Genomic DNA, 27899 nt, shown 5'->3' on the forward strand with positions numbered 1-27899 from the left:
GAAACATATAGATGAATAAGCATAGATAATTGGACAGCTAGGGCTTTGTGTATCCTGTTGGATGCAAGCTAACATTACAGTAAAGATATAGCCAAAATCACCTTTAAGTGGTCCAATCTTTCTCCCCTGGCTGTTTAAGAAAGACGAGTTCCTTACTTACATGCTCTAAATTACTGTGCCACAGCCAGACATCTAACTTTTAAGATGCTGCAATGCCTGATATGGACAATCTCAGTAAAGCCTCCAACAGAGCAAGACATGCACCACACTTAAATCAGTACCAGACACAGTGAGCATCTTTCAAGTATTAAAATTATTTTCAACTCACTTGCTCTTCCTGCTGGGGAACTCTGGGGAGCTGGGACTGGATGATCCATCAGACTTCAGGTCAAAGAAAGTTCCTGGACTGTCCAGCACCTTCTGTATCCTCTCTGCAGTGTCTCTGCTGGGACAAAAGAGAAACCAGCTATACCCCAGGGCCAGAGTTAACCACTATCTATTCTAACACTTCCTTACAAGCCACAACACAAAGCTGAATCTCTCATATACACATGAAAGGGAAGCAACTGCAGTTGTGTTGAAAAGGGCAGACTCCTTAGATGCACCCGTTAAGGGCAATATATTAGAAATGGCGAACTTTAAGCTCCTTTTGAATTGATATAAAAGCCTAAATTAATTTCAGTATTCTCCTTTAATTCTTCAACTTTTTCTTCTGCCCTCCCCATTTCATTGGTCTGAAGCAGCTTTAAGATTGATTAGAGAGCTTATATATTTATTGCATAAAGAAAAAGGATTCGGCAAGTTTCCCTGTTTCAGGATAGTTACAATAGTTTTATTGCTAATAGTACTTGTCAAGATACTTCTGAAGAAAACTGTGTGAGTAACTGAAAAGTGGGGTATGTTTAATTAAGGATTGGAAAACTCAGGTTTTTGTTGGGGTTTTTTGTAGCTTCAGTGATGGAGTTCACAAAGTTCCTCCTTTGCTCTCTTGGTCACTTGATCCTACCCATACCCCTCACATCGCAATTCCTCATGCCCTCACTTGTGCTAATACAACTGTTTGTGAGACTGGAAATTATCCTAACAAAAAACAATCCTGAAACTAAAACAACCCTGCAAATTCTATGACACAAGAATAAGCAGGATGGACTGGGTCAGCTCTGTCATCAAAGCCTGCATATCATTAAACTACAGCTTAAGGGTGAAGTCACACGACATGTTGAGCTCACTGTTGCCAGAGAGAGAGCCTGCTCCAGCCTCCTCCACACTTGCCGAGTGTACTTTCCATCACTCCCGGTACCCATCAGACTTCTCCATGAGCCAGTTCATGGCAGAACCCGGCAGACAATCAGTTCAATGAAAGAAAGTTGATACTTCTTCTGTTAGATTAATGTGCTGAATCAGTTCCATGAAGGGTCCACTAAACATCTGAGCCATCACAAGGAATGGGACAGGATAGGGTAGTTGGAAGAGACACTGGGAGAGGGAAAGTATGATATCTGCTTTTCAGTAGCAATGAACTGTTAGAACAGACCAGTTGCTAGTGAAACTGCACCTTCAAGAATAACCCAAAAAGTCTTCAACAAAACACAAGATAAGGCTTACTGTTCCTCATATCTAAGATTACAAATAAGCAAAAGGAAAGCTAAATAAACCCAACAGCTTACCAATTCCCTCCTAGGAAGAAAAAAAAAAAAAAAAAAAAAAAGAAATCCAGGGTTTTTCCTTGTTGTAGAAAGCTTTTACAGATCTTTTAGGGCATAGTGAAGGATGTCATACACAAAGTAATGGGTTGAGGGGCACAGCTGCATAAGGTATAAAGCTATTTTGAAGTAGTGAGGAGCTGTGGCTACTGTGTTGGCTTAGACTGTTACAGGGAAGTTGTCTCAGAAGATTTTATTTTTCTGAAAGTTTTATACTATTTTTATTCTGATTAGGTCACAGGCACCTCATTAACGAAAGGTCCAAGAGAATAACTGGAAAGAAGGGAAAGATGTAGTAATTCTTCCTGTTGTGAAATCACTAGTTTCCACAGTAAAGATGCTTTTCCCCTTTTACACTGCATCTTTAATCTGTTCCCTGCAATTTTTGCAACTAGGAAAACTGTATATTAGATGCAGAGCACTCGTGACTTTTGAGACTCTCAGCTAGAGCTGAGACAAATTTATTGATTTAATTAAATAATCTCTCATGACCATTAGACAACTTTTGAATGGTTATAGTTCTGTCAAATATGCCAAATCACTCCTTAAACCTGTATGTTACCCCTTAATTATAAGTATTTCTCAGACCATCTAACTTAAATGCTAGTTGTTTTGACTTAAAGCTTTTTTAAAAAAATCCTTTAAGATATCAGAAGTTTTGCCTATTTGAACTTTTTAACATGAAAACAAACAAGCAAGCAAGCACGCACCCAACTCCCCCTTCCCAAGTAAAAGCCTTTCACTTGACTTTTATCTAAAAGTGGCGAATACAGGAGAACCAAGAGTCCTGGATCATGCTGCACAATGTTCAAGAGCGATCTTACTATGTTCCTCCACCCATCTCCTCCCTTCTTTCTCAACTACTGATTCTCCCTATTTCCAAATGTCCTTTTTTATTTTGTTTATTTCTGCCACTTGCCCATTTCTCCATTAGATGATAATCAGGCTTTTCTTCTCATTCCAAGTATTTCCATTTCAGTTCTCATTCCTGTTGATTTCCTTTCTGTCCTTGTATGTGCATTTCTATCTCCCTTTTCTCACCACCTCCTATTTCTTTTCTCTCTCTTTGTCTCATCTTCCCACAGCTCATACCTCTTTTCCTCCTGTATGTTCTCAATGCCAATGGCACTACTCCGTCGCCCGTGGAAGCGGCTGGCTCGAGTACGCGATGGGCTCCTACCAGGCAAGGCAAAAGACTAGAAAAAAGGAAATTGTGACAGACAGGAGGGAGGGGAACAAGACACGAAAAAGTGGAGAACTGGAAACATGGGAGAGGGAGTTTGCGATATGGATCCAGATCCTCTCCTTTACTCTGCAATACAATAGCAGGGCCCAGCTTCACCGGTGCAAGGAGGAATACTTTCCGTCAGTGAGAAAGAGAAGCTACGGCTTACAAAGGTGGTATGAGAAAGAGATAGAGAGATATAGAAACAAAGGCAGAACAAGATACACAGCCAGTATACAGAGAAAGAGGCTCAGGAAGGAAGGTATCCCCATATGACGGGAGGAGAGGCAGAATCAGAAAGGTACAGAAGGCTAGAAGTTAAAGGAGAGAAGGAGGCAGCAAACCCAAGTCATTACTATTCTGTGACTTTGTTGTGCTGACATAAAGAATGCATCCAACTGAGTAAACTGTCACCACGAAATTTGCACTCTGAAAGGCACCTTCTTGGCTTACTCAGAGGTTTTTTGGGTAGTTTGCCTGTATTGACATCACTAGTACAGAGACAAGAATCAGCTGGATGCACTTTGGTCAAGGTAACCATATTTCCAATATCAGAAACATGGATCCTTTCCTGGTAACATTTGTCATGGATTTATTATGCTCACACTGATCACGTATGTTTAGTATCCCCATCAAATAAGAAAGGCTTTGACAGTGGCTAGAAATATTCACTCTTTTTCTCACCCCAAACTTTATTAATTCTGCTGTTTGTTCCCAACATGCAAAGTCTATTTACAGCAAAACAGCACCTTGAGTAACATTGTGTACCTGTTTATATTACAGAAAAGAATCTGATCAGTGAAACTGAAGAAAATGGAACGGATCTAGTGTCCTTATGTTCTCAGCTGTTGCCATATGACAATACAGTACCATTCTGGTCAAACCACTGTGCATGCATTTTTTTTTTTTTTTAAGGTATGGCAACATACATGATCTAATCCAGGATAGCAGAGATAAATGTCTGATGTAGAATCATGTTTGGCTTTCTCGTCCCAGTCTGCATCAATCTCAGCTCTAGTTTACAGATGAACTGGGGCTAGAGATAGGCACAGAGAAAACAGACTGCAACACATGCTGTCACCACTTGTGAAATGGGATGACACAACAAAAAGAGATTCACAGAAGGACAAGAGGACAAACTAATAGGGAAAGAGAAATAAAATGTATGGGTGGGTCACGAAGGTACGCTGGGTTTCTTCTTACAGCCCACCCAAATACCTTACCGCAGCAATGGCCTTAGGGCCCTCGGCGACACTCTGGCTGAGGGCAAGGCCAGCTGTAGTTGGGCGGCTGGGCAGGGTGGCTGGCTGCTGCTTTCTCATAGATATCCCCATGGTATCCAGGCTCTGGCTGCGGCCTCTGATCACCCGCTGAACAGAAGGGAGGCAGGGAAACAGACACAGATACACATATAGACATGCACACGGTAGGGCAGCATGAAAAGCACCACAGATTGGGTGGAAAGTTGTGACAGACCAACACCAGAACCACAGAAATTGTAACTCCTAGAAGGCAGCATCTTAGACACTACTCATTTTTGGTCCTAGCCAATTCATGGAGCTCACTGCCAGGGAAGAACTGTTCCTCAAGTATATTCTCTACTTTCACCTGCCTTGTTCTATTGCAATAAATAGAGGTTCCCTACCAGTATCCCAGCATGCTGGATAAGACAGCATAATCTGGAGCAGTCCTACCCAGTACAGGCTATAAAACACAAACTCAAACTCCTGTTCAAGACTGTAAGGTTCAGTCTTGCATGAACTTGCATGCTGGTTCCAAGGGGAAAGCAGCCATATCAAAATCTGCAGCATTTGAAAAAGCCATTTTCTGAGTTTACTCAGCCTTTTCCAGCATTTTACAAAGGTCATCTGTGTACATGACATGCAAATCACAGCATCCGCTAGAAGTCAGAAAAGGACATTTTGGGATAATTAGTGTAAGACATGGATGGGTATGAAACTCCTGGTTAGCAGCAAAGGCCGGGTAGGCTGATGGTATGTAAAAATACACCTCACCGAAGCACCCCAGCCCTGAACAAAGCTACACATAGAGCTACCAAACCTGTATGTGAATGGATTAGTATCACAGCCCTTAACAACTCTAATCAGCCAACCATACAAAGCAGGTGGAGGTCATCTGAAGAAATGCTATTTATAATATGTTTCTCTATCCAGACAGATAACTTATTATACAAAAGAAGTGGTGAAGCACTTCCCACAGAAGTGGGAAAGGGGAATTAGATAGGAAAGTGATATAAGATTCTCTCTATACAGTCACTTCAAAACTCAGTTTGCCTGTTCATACAAAACCTTTGCTTTCTCATATCTTGATCACTTTTAGAAGTAAGCTCTATCACCTGATCCTGATTTATTAAAAAAAAAAAAAAAAGAAAGAAAAGTGTGTCATCTACACTGAACAAAGGTAAATTAACTCTGGCTTTTAGAGGGCAAGTAAACCATCACAGTTTTTCTAGACAGTGCACCCACAGATATGTTAGAAACTCTCTTGCAGTGGGTCTTGCAACTCTTTCAGTTATAATGAAAATGAATGGGAAGAGATCTGCTGTAGGATCTGAAAGCTGCTTGCTACTAGTTATTAAAATTCCTCTTGCAAACACTCACTCCTTTTTCTGTAAGTCATGAAGTAAAACCCTATCTGACACTAGATACCAGCATGAAGCATAAAGAGTTTGCCTTCTCAGGGACAGTATGAAACTCCACCCTGGACCATGCTGTAGCTCTGTAGAAAGGAGCACAGGAAGGGGAAAAATGTCTTTTCTTGAGAGATATGGTAAAGCACAGTTGAAGATGCTCTAAAGAAATGCTGCTGGATAGAAAGACTTCTTTGCTGTCTCACCCTAAGCACAGCTGATCAGCAGGGTCAATATTCCTTGGAGAGAGACACAATGAGCTTGAGAAAAGTGTGAGCAACTGGGTAAGGAATCAATCTGCTATGGCTCACCTTGAAATTCTCGAGGAAGCCCCCACTGCCATTCTCTATCTTGTCATCCTCCCCGATGGGCAATCCCATCATACTGCGGCTGCGAAGCTGCAGCTCCTCAAAAAGGCTCTCCAAGAGGGCACTCCGGGTTCTTTCCTGCATCAACACAGGGAATGAAAACACAGCTATTATTGGGAGTGGAGGGATTTTTTTTTCCTCCTGTTCTTGCAGTGTCTCACATCCTCTTTTAAAAGAAAAAAAAAAAAAAGAGAGATCACTATAAAAATTAATTTAAGCAGTATGAAGTGGTTTCAGCTGTATAGTTATGGAATATATTACAGTAATACCCAGCCCTTTTAAACTCTTTCTAAAGCAAGTCATAAAGGACATAGTACTTTTTTTACAGGTGATGAAACAGAGGCATGGATCGAGGGCAGTTTTTTCTAGATCAGGCAAGCAGCAGAGTCTGGAACAGAATTTTGGTACCTTGAACCAAAATCAATGATATCAGTATGCATTCTGTAGCACAATACTGATTTCCTTTCAGCTAATACAGAATTTCCTCCAGCAAAATGTATGCATCATATTTCTATTCTTACTTGAGGATTAGATCTTTACATTAGAATGTACCTGTTCATTTTCTGTCATGCCTGCTGCGGAATACAAAGGAAACATCACATAGCTGAGCATAGTCACATTTAATCCTCCTTTTTTAAGCAACACAAAATTACAAGTAGAAGAAAGGAAAAAATTATACCGTATTTTCTTAATCTGTCAGTAATATAGTTTTATAATTTTTAATGGAAGCAACCAGGTAATAGACCCACCTCTAATTTAGCAAATTTCTCAGCTCGATAGCAGCTGTACTCAGCATTGATAAGCTTGACCAGGAGGAATTCACGAAACTCTGCACTCTACAAGACAAGATGAAAACTAGATTGGATGAAAACAGTAATAAAAGTATCACATGAGAAAAAGCTCTGCCTTACTACTCTTTAGACCCCAAAGTCATCTAGCCAGACTGACAATACTGACTCAGACACAAGGGTATGTACCATATCCCCCTGCCATCTAACACTGGACCAGAGAAACAAACCTTTCTAAATATGGCTGGATTTGGCAGAGGGGGTCCAAAGAAGGGGACATCATCTCGGGCTGTGACTGAAACCTGAAACAATATAAGGGGAAAAAAAATAAATATCATAACACAAGTGGGACTATCAAAGCCTTCAAACTACTATGGTACACCTGATCCCTCCTGAATCATTTACATATCCAAAAGAGATCTAATATGCTGTCCCATGCATCCATCTGTTTCTGTACGCAGTGAATGGATGTGCTGATTTATCTCCCTGAAATTCAGTCAGCTAGATGTGCACACAGTAAGATGAACAAAAAACAACTGAAGCAATTGCTTCTTTAAAAAATATTTTTAATATATATTTTTAATAATAACCAGTGTATTTAGAACAGAAAAATAAGATGCTTCTATTCCACTTGCAAGATTTACCTCCACTAGAAGAACCTTTGTCAATATGGTTGTACTGACCTATTTTTTTGATAGAGAATCTTCAGTGGAAATACTCCTCTCAGTGTGCACTGTCTCTCAGTGACACCACCTCTCTGAGTCACATGTGGTAAACATACAAAAGCACTTTCCCAGTAAGAGATAAGTAAATCCATGATTTTTTTGTTTGTTTTTAGAAACATACACCTACCTCATATACCAATGCCAAAAAAAGTAACTGTAATGCAGTCCAGTTTTTACATACTGTAACTTGGCTCTTCACAGTGCTTACCTATAATTACATGCAGCTATCTTACCACATACATACAGCACTTAAGAATATTTCAAGTTACTTTTTTCGTCATGTTTGAGATGGAACAATACCATTATTTGCCATTTCACACAACAGGGAACAATGTCAGAACAACTTAACAGCAACTGCCCTAGAATAACACTGCAGTGTAAATGTCACAGAGCCAGTGAGAGGCATGAGTTTAATGAGAGTAAGAAGGGGCCCTCAATTTAATTCAGATTTCTCACATTGCAGGCCAGCTCCCCTAATTACAAGGCCTCCCTCTCCCTCCCAATAGATACCTATCAGTTTAAATCCTACTTTGCGTTTTTAATTTTCTGATTGCAAAAATTGATTCAAAGACATAAATGCCATTAATATTCAAATTTAACCACTGGGCACTAAAGCTTAAGTAAATGGAACAACACATTGAAAAAAAATCTTCCCAAACTGCAGTCTCTTAGGTACTAGAATGCTCTCCAGGCAGAATGAGTTAAAACCCCTTTGGCAAAGCCTTTGCAGAAAACTCTGCATTGGCTCTAGGGCTGACTGGTACTATCTCTTTTTCATGAAATGATACAGGCAACACTATTACACTGACAAAAGCAATGCCATTGCAGACAGGCAAAGATGAAAACAATAGTAGGAAGAGACAAGACAAATGGCAAGCTTCCCTAGCTTTTTCTCTTGTCATTAAAAAAATCCAGTGAATTTCTGTGCCCTACAAAATAGAGAACAAGAACTGGAAACCCATGCCCCTGATCAACATGAGGCTACTGTGTCACTACAGACCTGGCTGCCCATAGCATAGGGAACAATGGAAGGTGGTTGTTTGACCCCTAGTACCCTCTTTAGTGGGAGAGGAGATGGGGAACCTGTCCTAATTTTGATATTCTTGGTGTTCTTGTAGACCTCCAAGGCATAAGGACTCATCACCAAATCAGAATTCCTACATAATATGAGACATAGCACTTTGATTAAAATGTTTCTACAGTGGAAAATCCATCAAAGACTGCAAGCTTGTATATATATTTTCTGCTCTCTCAGCATGACTGAAAGTTGAATATAAAGTTACATACACATCCACACAGAATCATGTGACAGAGAAAGAGCTGTGTCTGAAGGCTGCAGCTAGGGAATTAATGTCCTAGCAGGGCTTCTTTCAACTGGAGGGCCCTAACAGGTAGCACTTCCCTGCCAGATGGGCACCAGTTCTGGGATCCCACAAAGCAGATATAGCTGGTTTGGATTCCATAGATCGGGCCAACCACCTGTATCTGATCTGCAGTCTCAGGCAGTGCGAGCTCTCAGCACTGTGCTCTGCAGCATGAGCAATGCAGACATGGCTGTAAGTCAGGTGAATGAATTTTGTCTTGCTTGCATTATACAAGTCAGGTATCTCCTAAAATGGCATCAATTGCTCCTCGTGCTCTTTGATATAAACAAAAATTTTTTATTTGGATTCATCCTGCTTCAATTCCCAAGCTTTAAGCTTCAGAAATTCAACAGCTACTTTGAAAAACATACAAGTACATTCTAGTTTCATGTGTAGATACTTAACAAATTGATCAATTTATTCTTTAACCTTCTATTTGCTAGGTAGAGACAGTAAGCAGTCCTGTACTCCTTTCAATAAAATACCTGTGTTCCAGAATTTTAATCATTCTCAGCCTGACCTCCTAGCCCCATCCAGCTTATCAATATCTTTATGAAATCTGAATACTCAACAAACATGAACACAGATTGCTAAATAGTAGCAATCACACCAGAGGGGACCTCTGCAAACCTACAGTATAGAGAAGAACACAGCAGGAAGGAACTCCCAGTCAGAGATCAAAGAGTGGGTGAAGGGGAAGGAGAGCTGGTGGCAGCTACTAGATTTCTAGGTTTACTGGTAAGAGATCTAATCATTGCCTTTCACTGAAAATGTTGATCAAGTTTACTAACAGAGCAAGCAAAGCTGTTAGGATGACAGCTGGCTGAACCTGTACCTCTCACAAAGGCCCAAGAACAGGTTTCCACTTCAAGGATCAAGATCAGTAAATCAGTACAGAGGAATCTATTGGCTCTGTTTACCTTGTAGAGAGTGTCCCCAGTGGTGCCATGAGTGAGCTGAACTACCACATAGGCATGTAGGAAATTAGAAGCAATCATATCAGGGACAAAAGGCGTGCTTTCATCCTGGAAGATGATGGCTACAATGTCATTCCCAATGTGACGCTTCCGCTGAAGCTGGGGAGGAAAAAAAAATAACATGAGAAGGCAGGCGAAAGAGAGTAGAACAGTATGATGGGGCCTCAAACACCAGTCTGTCTAGCATCTCCAACCCCCTCATCACTACTTCTACCATTACTCCAGACATAATTCCCAACATTACACAGTTAGGCATCCTCCCCTCCAACTAGCCCTCATCAAATACCCCTCCACTCTTAGCCACACTGTTGAATTCCTTAGTTCTCCTTCCAATACCTGCTGGGAATCTCCCTCTGTGAAAGGCAGCTTTGTAGACACATGAAACATGATCTCCTTGCCCCGGAAATTTGTATAGACCGACTCAGTGCCTGTTTGACCTCTAGTGACATCCAAGCCTCCCCGGAACCTGAGCAAATCCATACCATGCCATTAGTCAGACAGGACAGACATGAGAAAGTGGAGAGAAGAGAGAAGGTATCAGTAACAGTACCTTGGTACCTCAATATTATCAAAGGTGATTTTTAAGAAATCAGTGATAATGGGGTACCAAATCTTCCCAAAACAAAGGCAATGACTGAAGCTGCACAATGTTTCTGCTGATGAACATGCTTGCTAAAAGCTATGAAGCTAAATCAGGGATCCTCAAAGGAGCTACTTTCTTTGGCATTCTTCCGAGAAACACAGTCCGTATTTTAGAACTACAGAAAGGACAGGCTGCTCCACAGAAAGAGACTAAAACAATACTTACCCCTACCACTGTGAAACAAACTTACATTCAGTAAAGAATAAGTTTATTTTACTGTGCAATACTGTGCGTCAGACTGACATACCAGGAGACCTTTAAATGAAAATACCAGCAGAGAGACCTAAGCTCTAACTGGTTCCCAGACAGGATGGTTGACAAAAGCATTCTGGGCTTCTCCACCTGCACTGGGATCCAGAGGACACAGCATTTTTTAGAAAGCAGGGCTCTAACAGAGTTGCAACGTCTGAACACGTGGCGTTCCCTAACTCAATCTGGTTTTCCAGCAGCGCTGGGTACGCACCCACGGAAATCCTGCAGCTGAATCTTGTCACCAAGAAAATCCAGGAACTCCAGAAAACCCAGACTCTCTTCTGTGTTACTGAAGACTTCTTCTTCGGTCGTCTTCAAAAGGAAAGGAGAAGTCATAAGGAGCACAAGCAGTACAAAGAACAGGCAGTAATTTCTACACACGGTTCAACCACCTTTGAGGACCTGCACAAACAAATCAATCAACTTAAGGCAAGCTTCTATCCTTTCTCTTTACAGCGTCTGTATTTTTCACAGGATAGTACAGACCTTCTTATTACATTTAAGCTAAGAGAACTGACTCTGTGTTTTGCCTCAAGTATTGTGGGATCTGAGGGAGCCTACCTGTCCAGGTTTCTGGTAGATGACCCCAAATTTGAAGTTATTGCTTATGACATGTTCATCAAATGCAACAATAAGCTGCGAAGCCTGAGGTAATGAAAATACAAATTATCAGTTGGATGTCATTAGCCAGACCTTGGCGGAAAAGGGACATACAGACATATCAGAACATTATACCTTGGGGTAGAGCACAGGAAAGAAGCGTTCAACATTCACATCCTCACATAGTAGCTGTCGAGTGAGAGAGAGAGAGAGAGAGAGAGAGAGGGAGAGGGAGGGAGGGAGGGAAACAGAAGTCTGATTATCATGTGCCCTAGATTGCTGTGGGCATGAGAGTGTAGGCACTGTTTATAACCATCTGATAGGAGTCCCTTCAGGCAAAAATTCTGAGGTAAAATTAGAAGAGAAAGAAGAGAAGCTAAATGGAAGTGTAAAAGGGAAGTATATGACAGTACTATTGGGGGGAAATGGGAGGACAGAGGTGAAAATATCTTGAAGAATGAGGCTGTAAGAGTGAACAGGCAAGCACGAATCTCACCTTTGCCATCTGGACAGCATTGGGAAACTCATTCAGACAGGAAATGGGGATCAGGTCATGTTTGGTGCCAGTCCGAGTTCTGAGACAAAACAAAAAAGGCATTAGAGTAAAAGCTGAAGAGACACATAAGCAACGTTGGCTCTTCAAAGAAGGAGTAGCCATTCCTTCAGATTATCCTTAAAGCAGTTCATTCCAGAGGATTAATTTTAAGCCTGGTGCATAAAATCATTTGAAAAGGGAGGTATTTACACTTCTTATTGCTCATCACTTCTTGTGGGGAGCAGAGGAAGACAAAACAGGGATGTTTAGTCTCTTGCTCCTTTGCATTCTTTCCTTTCTTGAAGAAATAGTTTGCTCTCCACCCCTCTCCCCCCACCCCCCGCCATTTTCTTTCGCAGAAATCTAAATGCTGAAATACAGTTCATGGACACAGTATTATAATGGCTTCACAAGATCATACAATGAGGGTTTGAAAGACTGTTAAAAGGTCTGTTAGAGACAACCTAGGAAAGCAGATCTGTGCAAAGTATAGGAGATAGAAACTGGTGTAGCATTGTTCCAGAAAGCTGATGGAGAAAAGCTTCCTTTCTCTCTGTCTCTGTCTGGAGAGATGTCTTTCTAGGGGGGGAAGAAACATTGGGCAGAGTTCCCTTCAAACCATTATAAACAAGCTATTGAACAAAAGGTGCTACATATAATACGGTATCTTAATAGAGGAATTACTACCCTTTTGCTCTTCACTGGTCTCTTCCATGTAGGAGGCTTCTGGGCTCAGATAAACATTCCCTGGCACAGCTCACAAATGGGCTCTCTTTTTTTTTTCCCCCCAGATTATTGCTCTGGCCAGCACTCTGAAGTGTTCTCCACTTACAGCGGAGGAAACCCACCAGTGATTCTTTTGTAGCTGACTCCTACGCAACCAGTATTTTCCCTCAGCCCTGTATGAGTCCTTGTCAGCAGCAACTGTACGTCAGTTGCTTCCAGTAACATATTGCCTACTGGAAGTGCACACAGCCCATAGTGTGGTAAAAAGCTTTTCTGTAGTGTGCCTCTCACCTATGCAAGATCCATCTCTGTTCTTCCTCTAGTTCATTCAGCAGCTCTCTCTGGGTAATGGCTCTCTGTGGAAGCCCTAAGGGTTATGGCACTTCACAGGCTGTCCTCGGAAGCTAAGGAATGTTCTAGCTCACCTTCAAGGGAGCCTTAGTCTCACGTACAAAGTCCAAGTACAAAGACAGGCCTGGGGTAAGCTGCCCTCCGTTGGGGAATCCATATTCACCTAGAGAGTACTCACATGTCTCTAAGTAAACAGAATAAACAGAAGAACGTACTTTTTGAGGGAACTTTTCCTTTCACACAGGAACTATAAAGATGTGCCTGCAAACACCACTTCAGCTTCCTGAAGGAAACTGCTGAGAGAAACTCAGAGGGGAAGGCAAGAAAAGAAGGCTCAGAGGTTGCTTTGCAGTCCTCTCCAGGAGAAAGACACGAGATTCACACCATATCTGTGCAGAGGAAGCTCAAGGTAAGACGAGAGACACAGCACAGTAACATACACTTCAACAACAGGCACTGTTACCTCAGCAACAGGCGTAGATTTTCCTGTTTCTCAATCTGTTCATACTTCACAGAAAGTACCAGGTAGCCCAAGGACATGTCACTGGAGTAAAAGTTCTGGTGCTCCTGAAAACAGGAAGCCAAAATGCGTTATTCCCAACACGCTTCCCAGAGAAGTTTACCAAATTTTTTGCATACAACGTGTCACTCAAGATTAGCTAATTTTTTCTTTAACTAGCAATGGCATGCTTGAAGACATGCATATGCTGTCTCCCAGCCCCCTTGGTGATCAATGCATGAGCATATCCGTCGAAGTTTATCCACTGTCAGTTCAGTTCCTCCTCAGCTGTCCATCATCAGAAGGGCTCCTGAGAAGGAATAGGATGAGAACATTCAGCAAGACATTTTGAAGAAACTGAATTTCTTATAAATAAATTTGTATCTTTCACGGACTTTCCCTGTATCCATTCAGACTCTGTATGACTAAGTAGTGGACTCCAGCATATTCAACTGGATGTGGTCATGGGAATTTTCCATACAAACAGTAATAGCAGGATCATTATACCAAATGGTTGATCTCTAAGAGCACTCACATCTCAGGGAGGACGCAGTTGGAGATCCAGGTAACTACTATGCAGATGAAGACTGTTCTCAGCAGTGCCACTGACACTGCTTGAGCTTTAGTGGAGTGTGCCTCAAACAGAGAGAGTTGTTCAGTCAAACAATGAACCCTAATGCAAACATTTTCATAGGCTCTATATAGAAGTGTCTGTGGCCATACATTTCTCCTGGGTATACAGCCATGTTCCAATGGCTTGGGTATATCAATTTTTTTTTTTAGTAGATATATATTTTTATTTTTTTACATATATGTAAACATATATTGATATATATAACCTCTAACCTCAAAAGGTTAAAGCCTTTTGTCAAGGGATGTGAACAGAAACTTCTAGCACAATGAGAATGCTATATAGGTAGAATAATCCAGAAATGCTTTGATCACTCCCATCTTCCTAATGGAAAACCACTTTATGGCCAGTTTTTGGAACTGGCTGCTACATAAACTCTGACCAAAAAGCTGAGACTGAACTCATGCTTTCAGCAAACAGTCCAAAATTATTGGGTTTGAGGTATAAACAGGACAGAGAGACCAAAGAGAATGTCATACAGGGGATCCAATTCTCTTTGGATTAGATTTGATTAGATTAATATCTTAATCTCTTGCTGCTAATGACAACTTCTGTTGAAAGGGGCTGTAGTACGTTCCAGTATTTAGCCTCCAACCCAGGAGAATATAGTGAGATTGGCATAGTACTTCTGAGCTAGCAATGATGGAAGTTGGGGTAAGTCCTCTCAGAAAAGCAAAATAACAATACATAAAAAAAGAAAATAAAAGAAAATAAAGAATCCCAAACCCAAAATTGTCTCAGCTACCCTATAGCAGGCAGAATTATCAGTGCCTCCTTATGCCTTGGGACCATGAAAATCCGGAGAAAGTCATCCAGCAATCTGCTGATGGTGGAATCAGGAATGCGTCCACAGAGATCTTCAGTGCAGAACAGTTTAGGCAACAAGGTGGGAGGAAAGTCTGATTGTAGAAATGATCTCCTCAGCCTATATGCAAAGTGTTTGTCATGGTCAACTTAAATGGAGGAGAGAGATAAAATACCATTCCCCTGCAAATAATGAATGGGCTGTTCCACCACCAGAATAGCAGTCATCTCAAATCAAAGACAGTCATTTGCAACCTGAGAAGATGGCCAGGGAGCATGAGGTCAGTAACCAGGATTGCAAGACTCAGACGGAGCATCACAGAAAGAACTGCATAAATGCATCCGTGTACATGACACAGAAGTGTTATGCACTGGGACAGTAAGTGTCCAGTTGTACAGTCAGAACTTGCATGATTTGGAATGTGTTCTGTAGGATACTCCGGACTTAGTTAATAAATAAGGAGTCAATGGGAGCAAAGTGTGTAATTTGATCAAAAAGAGTTGCTAGTCTAAGAGTTCCTTCTTCAGCCTTTTGCCTAGAAAATACAGGTCTGTTCTGTCTCTGGTGGATTGCAACCTCTTTCAGCACACTGGTGAGACTGCCTTTTGACGTGGAAAAAATTCTAAACAATTTTTTATGTTAGTCATAGTTCTGACTCACTATGAAATAAAGATACATCTAGTGAAATATTCTGATATCTTTGTGGACATAGGCATCTTGAAGTAAACTGACATAAACCAATCCTTGAGAGGAGTAACTAAGACTACAGTCACTACCCTGAACTTGGATGTGAAGATGAAGCTATTGAACTTCTTTAAGTATTAGAGATATCATTGTCCTCACTTCCTCTCTGAGACAGAAAAAAACCCCAACACCCAGAACTGCCCTGTTATTGACTTACGGGGAAAAAGTTTCATGGCTTCTGGTGCTAGCATAGTCTACCTTCTGCTGAAGCAGACTAAACGAGTGGGTCCTGAAAAAGATAAGGTATAAGTAAAGAGCAGCAAACAGGCTAACAGAATAATGTGGCCTCTAGCTGCAGTGTTCAAATCACAGAAGTCCAGTGTGATTTGTCACACAAGTCAATGGTAGTGACTGAACTTATCTGTACATGGAAAGAAAAGCTGAATCAAAGGAAGCCACAAAGGCTGAGAGGACAGTTTATTTCTCCTGACCATGACTTTCAGGATACTAATAGATTTTTGGAATGTGAACAAGAAGCAGGTACAGTAGTCATTGTGAAGGACAGAAAGACAGAACAGCTGAGGAACAGACAGATTCAAGGAGCAAAACAAGAGCATGCTCAATGGTCAGCTGAAGTCTAGAATCAAAGAAGTCCATAAACCAAAGAAGTAATATGCTAGGGTGGATGCCCAAGACAGGCTGTTAAGGAAAAAGATGGCACAATGCCAACGGAAGTCAGGACTAGAAGGCAGAACAAAGGAACAGGAACCAGAGCCTGAGGTTAGCTGCAGCCAAAAGTAACACTGAGCTGCAAGGACCGGAAAACAGGATGCCTTTTGATGAGACTTCTAAGCCAGACCCCAGCAGGTCAGACACATTGGGATCTCAGTTGCTTTGGAGACTGGGCTATCAGCTCTGCAGACAGCATAACTGGGCAGAGCTGCACAAAGGGGTGCAGTCTTCACAGGGGAACAGGCACCAGAATTAGTGGAGGTCTTAAAATAATTGATTTTTTTGTCAAAGCTACTCTGGCTGCCTAGCTTGATCCTGAATGTAAGCCTGGGTTTAAACTGAGATCTGAGTAATCATATGTATGAACAAAACTGTAATTTTCTTGTTATGACCTTTTTTTTTCCTTTGTGATTTTCTTTCTCTGTAAAAACACATTGGCAACAGAATGCAGACTGAGAGTCCTTCAGCGTACAACCGCATTTATTGTTAGCTGTCCTGAAGTTAGAGATGAACCATCAAAAGGCTTTATGGTTAATACTGAAGATGGCAACTCAGCAGTGGCAAGATACCCTTGAGCTGAGATGACTATTGTATAGGTACAAATTTGTCCAGCCATAGAAGCGGTTTCTATAACATTTAAGGCAGTCTGAAAGGAAGTTCTGGATTTCAAATGGATCTCTGTAAAAGCAATTAAGCATCTTCCATGGGGCCAAGGGAAAAGACTTAACAGAATACACAAAGAGTGCTGACTGTTTGTCTGAGAAGTTATAAAGACATCTGCCATGTTCTTAGCTGCTTGGGTTCTTTTTGATGAAATAGAATTATTTTTCACTACTCAGTAGTGAAGCACCAAAGATGAACAAACCAGACAAAAGTAAAAGATGTCTTCCCCATGGGACCTGGTATGTTTCATCAGTTCTTCTAGCAATAGGAGCATAGGAAGCCAGAGAACACTAAAAGATCTTTACAGGATTCAAAATGGGTTCATTAGCCCATTCTCTTCCTTCAAGACAACTGAAAATCAAAAAAACAATTAACTTTGAAAAAACTCAGCAACCTCTGGTCACCTGGTAAGATACTGGGATGACTTCATTCCTGAAGAAGGAAGAAAAGCAGCCTTGGTGGCCAAATGATTATGTGATGACCTACAGGAAGATAATGATACCTGAACATCCAAACCTATCAACTGTGAACTAAGAAACTTACAGTACTGAGTAGGCAGCATCATTATTCCAGCAAGCTGCCGTTTAGTAGAAGTGTAAAGTGTTGTTTGCCAGTCAGATGACAACAAGGACCTAGAAGCTACTATCACTGTTGGCAACTGCAGAACACAGAACCACTAAGGCCGGGCTGGTGCTGAAATAATACCTGAGAAGGTTGTCTCCTTGCAGGCCCTCCCTGCATCTCTGCTGGGAGAAAACTTTAAAAAAAAAAAAAGTCTTGGGCTGATGCCAGCTTGTCATGACAGGAAAACAGTAACAAGCCCCAAAATATATGTATTTGCACACCACAGGAAAATAATCCTGAATATGCAAAGACCTGCAGTCTCAGCAAGTCAGAGAACACATTTACTAAAATCATAGACTTGCAGTAATGAAACAAAATTAGAGAGACTTTAAAATAACAAGAGATCATTACAATTATTATTACAATAATAAAACTGTCCTTTGCTTCAAATAGTTTCCACCTCTTTGTCCTAGGTTAAGCTAGAATTTCACACTAATAACTTAAGACACAGTTCTTCCCACTCAGAGGACTCCACTGAGTCAGTTCCCCAACAGTTCACAGCACTGCAGCAACAATACTTTAACCAGCACAATTAAAGGACAGCATAATGGAGAAATACATGACCACATATGAACATATGGCAAGAAAGCTTCTCTCATCAGCACTGCCAGCTTCAAGTGCTTGTGAAACTTGCACCCTAAGATTCTTTGACTGGCATTTCCAATGTATACCTTTACTAAATCCTTCCTGGCTTCAGGCTACTTCTCTTTATTATAGCCTTGAAAAAGAACATAGACATTTAATAATTCCTACAGTATAAGACATAAGATTTTACAGCCTTCTTCCTACAGGCAAAATTAATCTTACTGTGTAATCATATAAAATATAGACCATGAAACAAAGGAAAGGAACTGAGCTATGGCTTTTATGTCCTAGCACTTTTTTTTTGTGGTTGTTTTATACAATCTGCTATAAGGTGTTCTGCAAAAAATGTCAGAAGAATTGTCCAAGTTTGCTTGACTTAGTATATGCACACCCACAACACAGACATGCGCATTAAGTTTGTAATACCACACATACTCTAATCCCCCATCTTGCTTAAAGGATATTCCTTAAACCACTGGCTATGCCTCTCCCATCACGTGATGCTTACGGACTCTTCTTCAGCTAAGAACTGTCCACAGTTATTCAAAGCATGCAAGAGACCTTTCTTTACCTTTCTGAAATAACCTTCCCATGTTATCAACAAGAAAAGGACTCAATCCACAGAGCATCAAAATCACCGGTCTCTCAACTTTGAACTGAAGAAATACTCTCCTTGTGGAAAAGCTCTGAGCTCTCTTGTTACCTAAGCCTTTAAGCCATGGGTAAAGACATGGGTAAAGTTTTCTACCCATGGGTAGAGTTTTCTGCGACGAGTCCTGTTCACCTTGTTCTTTTCTGACACTGGCTTGCTCAAAAACTTGCATGTTTAATGGACCCTAGACACACATTCACATCAATTAAGACAGAATAAAACACTGGATGCTGTAGAAAAGAAAGAATATAGGTAAGAGGAGTTTTTCTGTAGTACTGAAGCACTGGTGGTTGGGCGCTTTGCAAATGTATACAGTCCAATGGCATGGGAATTCCTGGATCTCACTTGGAAGGACAGGCCCAATGATATGGCCCTGCTTGAGCAGGGGTATAGACAAGATGAGCTCCAGAGGTCCCTTCCAACCTCAACCTTTCTTGATTCTGTGATATCAGATCGGCAGCAAATCCTAAAATTGGACTGAAAAAATCATATCCCAATTTGCCTCTCATCCTAGCTGGCTCTGGAAACCTTCAAGTGCAACCCTAAATTTACCATGACAGAAAAATAATTACAGTTGGCATACTGAAGGCTTCCAGAATGTCACAGGATAAGTGTCCATTAACAGACTGTACAGCAGATCTGTCAGTCTAGAGAGGAAGCTTCCAGGAAGGGTACTTTACATATAAATTACATTAATATTGGTTTCTGGTGTTGCACACTACACAAGGTCATTCAGACAAGTCCAACTACTGTAGAACAGGTCCCCAGCACTGCCCAAAACTCAACCTCTTCCTGGTTTTGAACATATTAAGCAGTCAGAGAGAGACCACTGAATAAGATGCAGAGTGAGTATACCTGTCAGGTTTTCTTATCTCCTTATGCCATGAGCTGAATTTCAGAAAAGATCATGGGTTTGTTCTCACTTGTTCTTGGTGGTTAAATACCATCCTGAGATCCAGTCTGGGAAGCAATCAATTCCCTAAGCAGGCCAGCCCAGATGGACCTTAATGGCCAGCCAACAAAAATCCACTTCATGAGGCCAAGCTCTGTCTCCCTATCTGTCAGACTGAAAATTTTAAAGTCAGGCAACAGCTAGCACCAAACTTACTTAAATCAGACAACTATAAAACACATTGTCCAGTTTCTTCATATACATTCTGTAATGACCATACTTGCTACTTATCTACAATGAGGAAAATGGACCATTTTTCTTACTACTAAGGGGCTTGCACTGTCAGTGCTAAAGTCCCCTCTAAAAATAATACCATCTCCATTACCAATATTATTATACTTTTTCCCCCTTGTCATCCCAAGGTTGGTATCTGTCTAGGAGCCTCAAAAGAGCTTCTTAACCAAATATAAGCATTTCCTGTGCAAACCAGGATGATGCACACATCACAAGGGGACAGAACCAACCTAACTAACACACTACTAGCCATACGGTAGTATGTACCTTATTTACATTAGTTCAAGGCATCATGAGGAACTGAAATGGAGTGGCTGTGCAGTTATTTCTAAGTCCATCAGGAAAAGCCCAAGAGACATTTCAGCCTTGAGGCTGGGTGGGCAGAGAAGGCTCTGAAGATCATCACCCTTACCTTCCCCAGAAAATGTTTGCGGTACAGCTTGGCTGTAGGGTCACTCTCCAGTTTCACTTTACCACTCCAGGGAAAGGGTACGTCAGACAGAGTTGGACTCAAGCTGGAGAGGTTGTGGCTGGTCCCTTCAATCCAGTAGCCCCCAAACTGGGGTAAGATAATGAGAGGATATGGCCACCCTTTCTGTAATACCTATTCAGAAGGACACAGAACATGAAAGCTGAAAGGCCAATAACCTGAAAGGCCAATAAAGTCCAAGGAAAAACAGGAGAGAGAACTAACTCACCTCATGGATGCTGGGGTAAGGAATATACTCCTCTTCTGTCTGAAATCGGAAAAGACCATTAGCAAAAATGTGTGACACGATTTAAAGTGTTATGCTGTCATGATGGTGCCAGCTGTGCCCTCAGCTTCCATTCTGTCCTAGTCCATCTCTACAGTTTTACTTTAGGATTTAAGGTTAGACTCCATTTCCCAGGTCTTAGCATTATAATATAGAACTTTGAGAACAATAAATTTAGGAGTTAGATTTCACCCACCTTCCTCCTTGAAACTACACAGAATACAGGCATGCAAAACGAGGAGTTAGTCAAACTACAGACAAATTGGATGAGGTTAGGAGTGAGAGCCTCTCTCTCCTTTCCTTCCACACAGTGTTAGACAGCTGCAGACAGAGATGACAGTAGGGATGGTAGAAACAGTACTGTATTTACAGCGAAATCAAGGTTGTGTCATCTCTATAGCTAGACCTATGGTATACAACTGAGCAGGGCTCAGGCTTGTCTGCAAGAATACGAGGACTACCTGAGCCACTTCATGCCAGTTGGATGCCCCTTCCATCACCACAAAGAGCACTGACTATCTCTGTCAGAATTGAGCTATATCAATTCTCTATGTGGGTTTTGGGTTTTTTTAAGGTCATTCCAAGATTAAATTCAAGGTCAAGGCTGATTTTAAGGTTACTGTGCCTGAGCTGAGACTGAAAGAATGGAGAGGAAGAGTTGAGAATTTAAAGATGGAAATCTGTTCTTATTGGCCCAATACTGAAGGAATTGTAGCATCTATGAGTCCTCAAGCAGACTACTGAAATAAATGCAGTTTGGTTTCATAAATATTATTATAGCTCTTTATTGGAATAAAATTTAAGAAATTATTTAGTCAAAACTAAGATTGTTAATAATATTAAATGATTACTGGAACCACTTAAATTTGAAAAAAGGAAGTATTGATTCTGTTTCAGCTACAGTTTCACCCTCATGCAGCAACTTCAAGAAAAAAAAAAATAAAAAAGACAAGCATATCCTGGGCTGTTCGTAAGCTCCCTGTTCACTCCAAGATGAAAATACACTGCAAGTCAGGTCAGTTATTATCTGCCATTCTCAGCAGCTTAGGAGGCAACAACGACTTGGCCTGACCTTGAGAGGAGCCGGAAGGGAACATCTTTGTTCGTCCAGACGACTCCCCTGGAAACAGAGAGTCACAGACAGTGAATCCTATGTTTTAGCATGTCTGTTTCACTTACCCTCTGTGTCCTTCTCCATATCCCCAATATACATATTTTGTCTCTCTATGTAATCTTCTATTTTATGCAAGTTAGGAATAAACAGAAAAGTAGTAAAGCTGGAACTTGGCCAGTCCCCTAGTTTGGCATTAAAACTGCAAAGCCCCCCCAACTTACATCTCTTAAAAAGCAGAAAGCTGGCAGAAATCAAAAGTAATCTCCCAAACCGATTTTATTATTTAATTCTCTAATCTCGTCTAGCTCCTTTACTTCCTATCCCAAGCAATAAAAAAAGGAAGAGGTAAAGACAGAACGCAAAAGAACAGTATTTCAGACCATTCATTCCTGTTCTACTCTTACCTCTCCCTTGAAGATACTGTCAAGCAGAGCATTGAGAATCTCAGAGTAGGGTTAAGAGAAGTAACAAACACTTGTTTTGAGAATTAGAGCTAAGCAAGAAGACTTTTAAGCAGTTTATGTGCTTTGCTTCCATCCACATAAGGGAACAAATCTGTCTCCTGGAGGTAAGACAGAATATCAGAGCTGCTCTTCATTCATACATCTGACTAGTGCAACAGACTCCTGCAGGCAGCAAGGAGCCACGTAGCAAAGCCCTGCACATCTGCTTTCCTACGCACCATTACTTTGAGGTGGGTCAGAATGGCATGGCAAGAGACTACTGGATGCCTGGTTTCTTCCTGAATCGGCAGCTGGCATCCAGACTCGATTCTCTTTCTTAAGTCTATTCCACCCTCTGCCTTCTCGCTATGGCAAGACTAGCTCACTTCCACCACACTTCTGCAGCAGAAGCACAGATGAATAGGAAAATTTTAGTGAGAACAGCCCCAACGCAGACTGAGCAGAGTTCCAGAACAAAATACACCAAAAAGATATGGGGGCCAACAGGCTCCCATAAAATGCTGGCCATAGTCCAAGTGGGCATCAATACAGACAGAAGAGTAAGAGGCAAAATTTGCATTGTCAGATATGAAGCTGAAGACCAGGATTTAAGTTGCAGCTTTCTCTTATACAGAATACATGAGTATTCAACTACTGCCACCTAAATCTTGTAACTCTCATACCCAAATATGATGCTGAGACTACATTTTTATAGACCATTGGTGACTGCTTAATGGAGTGGCTAATCAGGGATTCCAGACAGGATAAGCAGCTCTCGACTTTGTTCTGAAAATAAGCAGGATCTGATTTATAACAGCTATATCCATGCAAGTATCCTACAGTGGAACTAGCTTGTAAACTAGCCTCTGGTAGAAATACGTACATCTGAGTGGAGCTCTACAGTGGTGATGTAAGAGGCTCAACAGCAAAAGTTTGGGGCCAATGGTCCAGCCATATAGGGTGAAAAAACTGCTAGTATAGCAACAACATTAACATTGGGCAATAGCAACATTAGATTGAGGATTGATAATGATCAGGATGCTCTTTACAGGAGCAACAAAAGAAAAAAAAAGAAAAAAAAAAAAAGACATCCATTACACATAAAAACGAGGTTATACAAAAATAAGAAAGCTTATTAAAAGAACCTAAAAATGACCCATAAAAAACCTAAACCTTTCATGAATGATGAGGGGAGCCAGACCTTGAGGTCACAACAAATGCGTAACACCTTCAAAAAACTCTTAGAAACACCAGAAGTAAACCAGTATGACTAAACTCCAAGGTAAGGGAGACTCATAGTAGATGCATGAGGGCATTCTTCGTAAGTCTGAAGTTGAGTTCAAACATTAAAAACAGCAATAACAACAAATTTTAGTTGGTGAAATACAGACAGACAGAAAAGCAGGTGAGGAACAATCTGCAGATAACAGCAAAAAAATTATTTTCCTTAACTATATTAGGAGAAAGAAGCTTGCCAAAATGTCTACAGGGTGACACAAGATCAAACTATAAAAGCTGAGCTTAAAAAGAGAGCTACCCCCCCCAAAAAATTTTTTTTTTTGATTTATATTCTCAACAGAGGAGCCTCAACAAATACCAGCTTAGAACTATTCTTCACAGGGAAATGTCAGAAGATCTGTTTCAAACTGCAATGTCAGTAGGCAGCACTGACAAAATGAACAACAAATTACTAGGATGTGGTAGGTTGTGAAATTGAGATGGAACAGAGGCTGACAAGTGATCTTTACCTTTTGTGGAGGTAGTACTAACCATTTTGCATTTGGGGAAGTCATGAAGCTGAGAAAGTGGAGTGCATGAAATATAAGTGCAAATAGATGTTTTGTTGATGTGATCTGGAGTTTCACTTGTCAACCTAGTGCGTTGGTGCTCATGAGGAAGGCTAGGTCCTGAAACAGGGGTCTTTGGAACAGTTCTTTGGGGCAAGAAAGCCCTATGCTCTATCAAAACAGGATTGAGACAGGAGATACACGCAGGTACAAAGCAGCCCCAGCCTTCTGGAAGAAACTGTGGAAAGTACCAGGATAAACTTGCTATGCACCGGAGGATTTCTGAACAGAAATGGAGGTTGGGAAACTGCAATGTTGTAATATCTCTCCCTTCCTTGGCATTTTTGGCAGATCTGATAACTGCAAAAAGTTTCCAGTTTCAAAGGAAGACCACTATCTCAGCCAGGCCTAAGGGAAAACCTCCTGGGCTGCTGTAAAGGAGCTGCTGTTTGTATCGGAGCCTCCACAGAGTTCACAGGAATGTGCCAGCACATTCCATGACTCTGCACTGTTAAAGGAGCTCCTGGTAGCCTGGGCGCAGAAAATGTAGGCCTAAATCTACCAAACCCTCCTCTAGAGTGAAGCTTAAGATACTGGCAAAGATGTAATGCAGCCCTGGGCCATATATTCCAAAGCTTTATTTTAGAGGGTAACCAGGACCACAGGGAACTTACAGCATAAGTTACTGAAGTGTCAAAGCAGGGGCAAAACAACTGGTTGATGATCACTGTCATTCCTCAACAGGGAGAGGCATAAACTATAGCAGTCTCAAGACACCTGTTGAGACACCCATTGAGACACCCTTCTGGTTTGGTGCAGTTTGGCTTGCAGCACTGCCATTAAGGAAAGGCTTTCCCTCACTGTCTCCCTGGCTAGCTTACTGGAGACAGCATCGGTCTGAGGATCTGATATTCCCAGGATCTTGTGCAGGGGAAACACCTGGCCTGAGCAGGATGAAAGAATGGACAGCAGAGTGAAATCCATCCAGACCCACACTTGGGTCCAACGTGGCATAACAATGCTATGCTAACACATGTTTTTTATGGGGAAAGAGTGGTGCCTTGGGGGGGCTAGTTCAAAACGGACAACTTGGATATAAAAGGGGACACAGGAAAAACAAACATGAAGGTAGTTGTAAGAAAATAAGACTGAAGGATATGTTGAAGCTGTACGACGGCAGAATAGAGAATCACACCATAAAAGACAAAAGCAGGTAAGTGAAGAGGGGTGGTTATGCAAGTATGTGAAGACTTAAAACATCTGGGTTTATTGGCTGAGAAAAGATTTGCTTGATTTTCAACTGCTTGCACTGCAGAGCAACCTAGGAACAATGTATTCCTAAGTGTCCTTAACAAACTATTTACTGTGACTTCACTACATCTGTACACATAGAACAATGTGGCCGGTAGCCCATTTACTTCAAGTAATGATTATTAAGATTAAAAAGAAAAAAAAAAGAAAAAAAAAGGCCAAACTTTATTCCCAGACCTTGGGGACAGGTTCCAGTTTAAAAAGAAAGCACAACTTTACTTGTTAATTCATCACACATAATGTGAAATGACTATGTTAATTTTTAGTCAAGCAATTATGCTCCAATCGTATTGTTAAAGTACTCAAAAACTAATTCTATCCTGTGGCTTTGTTGTTGTTATTTTACAGGAGAAATGTCCGAGTCTCCTATTTTGGCTTTCACTCACTTGATTGCTAATGAAAATCCCAGATCTAATTTTCAAGAATAAGTTAATAAACCTAAAGGATAGCCAGAGTCAAATGGAAGGAAAGGGAAAGCAAAAACAAATAAAAAAAGAATAAAGAAAGAATTAGTAAAAATATAAAGAAAGATCACAACGAATAATAAAAAGAAATTTTGCGGGGGGTGTTTTTTATTTTGGAAAACCCCTCTCTTCCCTTCTTTCAAAAAATTGCTGTCATACTTAAGCAGCAGTTATTAATTCTCCGAGTGCAATTCAGGTGATAAAACAAGCTAAATTAAATAAAAAAAACCACTACACAGTCTTAACAATGGGCAGCTAAGAAACCAATATAGATGCAAAATTGGTTGGTCTGCGTATGTTGGACATTCTCATCAGCTCCATCTGTTATATCTCTAACTAAAAAGGTCCAAATCCAGCGAGAGACAGTTTTCATATGGTAAACTGGGAGCTGAGAAACACAGACTCTTAAGCGACACAGTCTTCCAGTAAGGGACATCTGCTAGTGATTCTTCCTTATACAGATTTCAAAAGGCCTGGAAAGGATTGTCATACCTTTTAACATGTGCTTGAACTGAACAAGAAGCTCTGCACGCTCAAGCTTACTTTCTAGTACAGAGCTAAATGAGCCAGGCACGCTTACAGAGCTTGTTATTCTAAGCTGAGCATATATCCCAAATATAGTTCGGGTATCAGTACAGTGGTTTCAAGGTCTGTGTCTGTCCACACATGACTATATAGAAGATATACCTTCAGCCCCTCCTTCCCCCACTTCTCCTTTCTAGTCTCCCAAATAGTACTTCAGCCTCATAACTCTGTATTCAGCATTTTGCTGCTACCTTCCAGCTCCTCACCTTTATAGTCCCACCAAAGTCTTGCATTTTCCTCATATCCATAATCTGATCACCCAAATCCCAGAAAAGAAGTTAATTGTTTCTAATAAGTTTAATTCCTGCACATAATAAAATGCAGGCATTATGTGCCTTGTTACATATTATGTTAGGTCAAAGTTAACCACAGCATTTTAAAGAAGTTTTACCACTCAGAGAAAATATTGGTAGTCTGTAAGGATGTTCTGAGAACAGACCATCTGAAAAATTCAGTTTTAAAGATTTTGTTGTTAGATACATAACATTGTAACATATTATTATATTACTATCTCTTTATTTGGTAGGGCAGGGTTGTTTTTTTCCCTTTTGCTCTATTTTAATTTTATTAGGTAATATATGCAACTAAATGCATGTATTTTCATAAGATAATTCAGCCAGAGTCCTTCTTTCTTGTGCACATTAAAGACAGAGCCTACAGTAGTTATTTATTAAACTGTTTGACCTTGCTAAATGCAGTTATGTTAACATCCCATTAATCACCTGTCATTAGCAGCTGCTACCCAGCAGAAACATAGTTTCTTGAAGATGCCAGAGATACACCTTAATGCAACTTTGATTTTCTCTCAGAATCACACTTCTGCAAACAACAGACAGAATTATAATAATTTGTGTCTATTCCTTCCACCATGCTCGCTGGAAAAATGAACACAGGAAAACACTTTTGAAACCCCATTTAGGAGTAGGTATAGGAGCTTGGGCCTAGAAGAGCTAAATATTCTGCAAGCCCAAATTAAAGGGTATTAGGAGTGAAGTGACAAGACAAATAGCAGCTGATTATTTGTTTGGCTACAAAAAACTCAAGATATCCCAAAGTTTGACAGAATAACTTCTCCTTACCTGCATTTTTTCAATCATCTCAAACAAGTCCACAGTCTGTGAAAAGGAAAAGACAACAGGGAAAAGAATTTAACATTTGCAGAAGCTAACGTTATCTTCTGTGGTAACCCAGATATTGAAGGACCAACAGCTCCTTCGATGTTTTGGCACAGAAACTACTGCTCACTGAAGACAAGATGGAATTGTTCTTCCTTAACTGACAGCATGGACAATACAACTGGCCAAATTGTCTTCAGCTTGTGTTGCAAATGCTTAGCCTGGAATCTGATCGGACAGGTATCAGGAATTTCTCTCTTTCAGTGGGTCAGACTACTGACTTGATACAGTATATCATAAGAAATGATTAAATGAACAAGTTTAGGATTGTCAGAGAAGCGGGCAACTATTGCTATA

At 40.8% G+C, this 27899-nt stretch overlaps 1 protein-coding gene across 1 annotated transcript; it reads right to left on the bottom strand.

Moving 5' to 3' along the window:
* Positions 1–324: 324 nt before the first annotated feature.
* On the bottom strand, positions 325–27524 carry LOC104029869 (rap1 GTPase-activating protein 1). Its single transcript, XM_009481372.2, has 17 exons — positions 27507–27524; positions 21796–21843; positions 20667–20705; positions 20381–20572; positions 13371–13474; positions 11792–11870; positions 11431–11484; positions 11257–11340; positions 10907–11007; positions 10137–10266; positions 9744–9899; positions 6965–7036; positions 6696–6782; positions 5890–6024; positions 4152–4298; positions 2796–2899; positions 325–445 (listed from the first exon to the last, which is right to left on the bottom strand). The coding sequence occupies exons 1-17, from the start codon at positions 27522–27524 to the stop codon at positions 325–327; spliced, it is 1671 nt and encodes a 556-aa protein (XP_009479647.2).
* Between the last annotated feature and the right edge of the window lie 375 nt (positions 27525–27899).

The sequence above is a fragment of the Pelecanus crispus genome, chromosome 1 (genome assembly GCF_030463565.1).
Source record: "Pelecanus crispus isolate bPelCri1 chromosome 1, bPelCri1.pri, whole genome shotgun sequence".
NCBI lineage: Eukaryota > Metazoa > Chordata > Aves > Pelecaniformes > Pelecanidae > Pelecanus > Pelecanus crispus.

Bases quoted from the DNA above. Each gene is read 5' to 3' on its own strand.
- LOC104029869 (XM_009481372.2), bottom strand. The intron at 20,706-21,795 runs GTCAGGCCAAGT...TTCCGATTTCAG, and splicing joins CCCTTCCGGCTCCTCTCAAG to ACAGAAGAGGAGTATATTCC. The intron at 9,900-10,136 runs GTATTGGAAGGA...TTTCCTCCCCAG, and splicing joins CAGAGGGAGATTCCCAGCAG to CTTCAGCGGAAGCGTCACAT.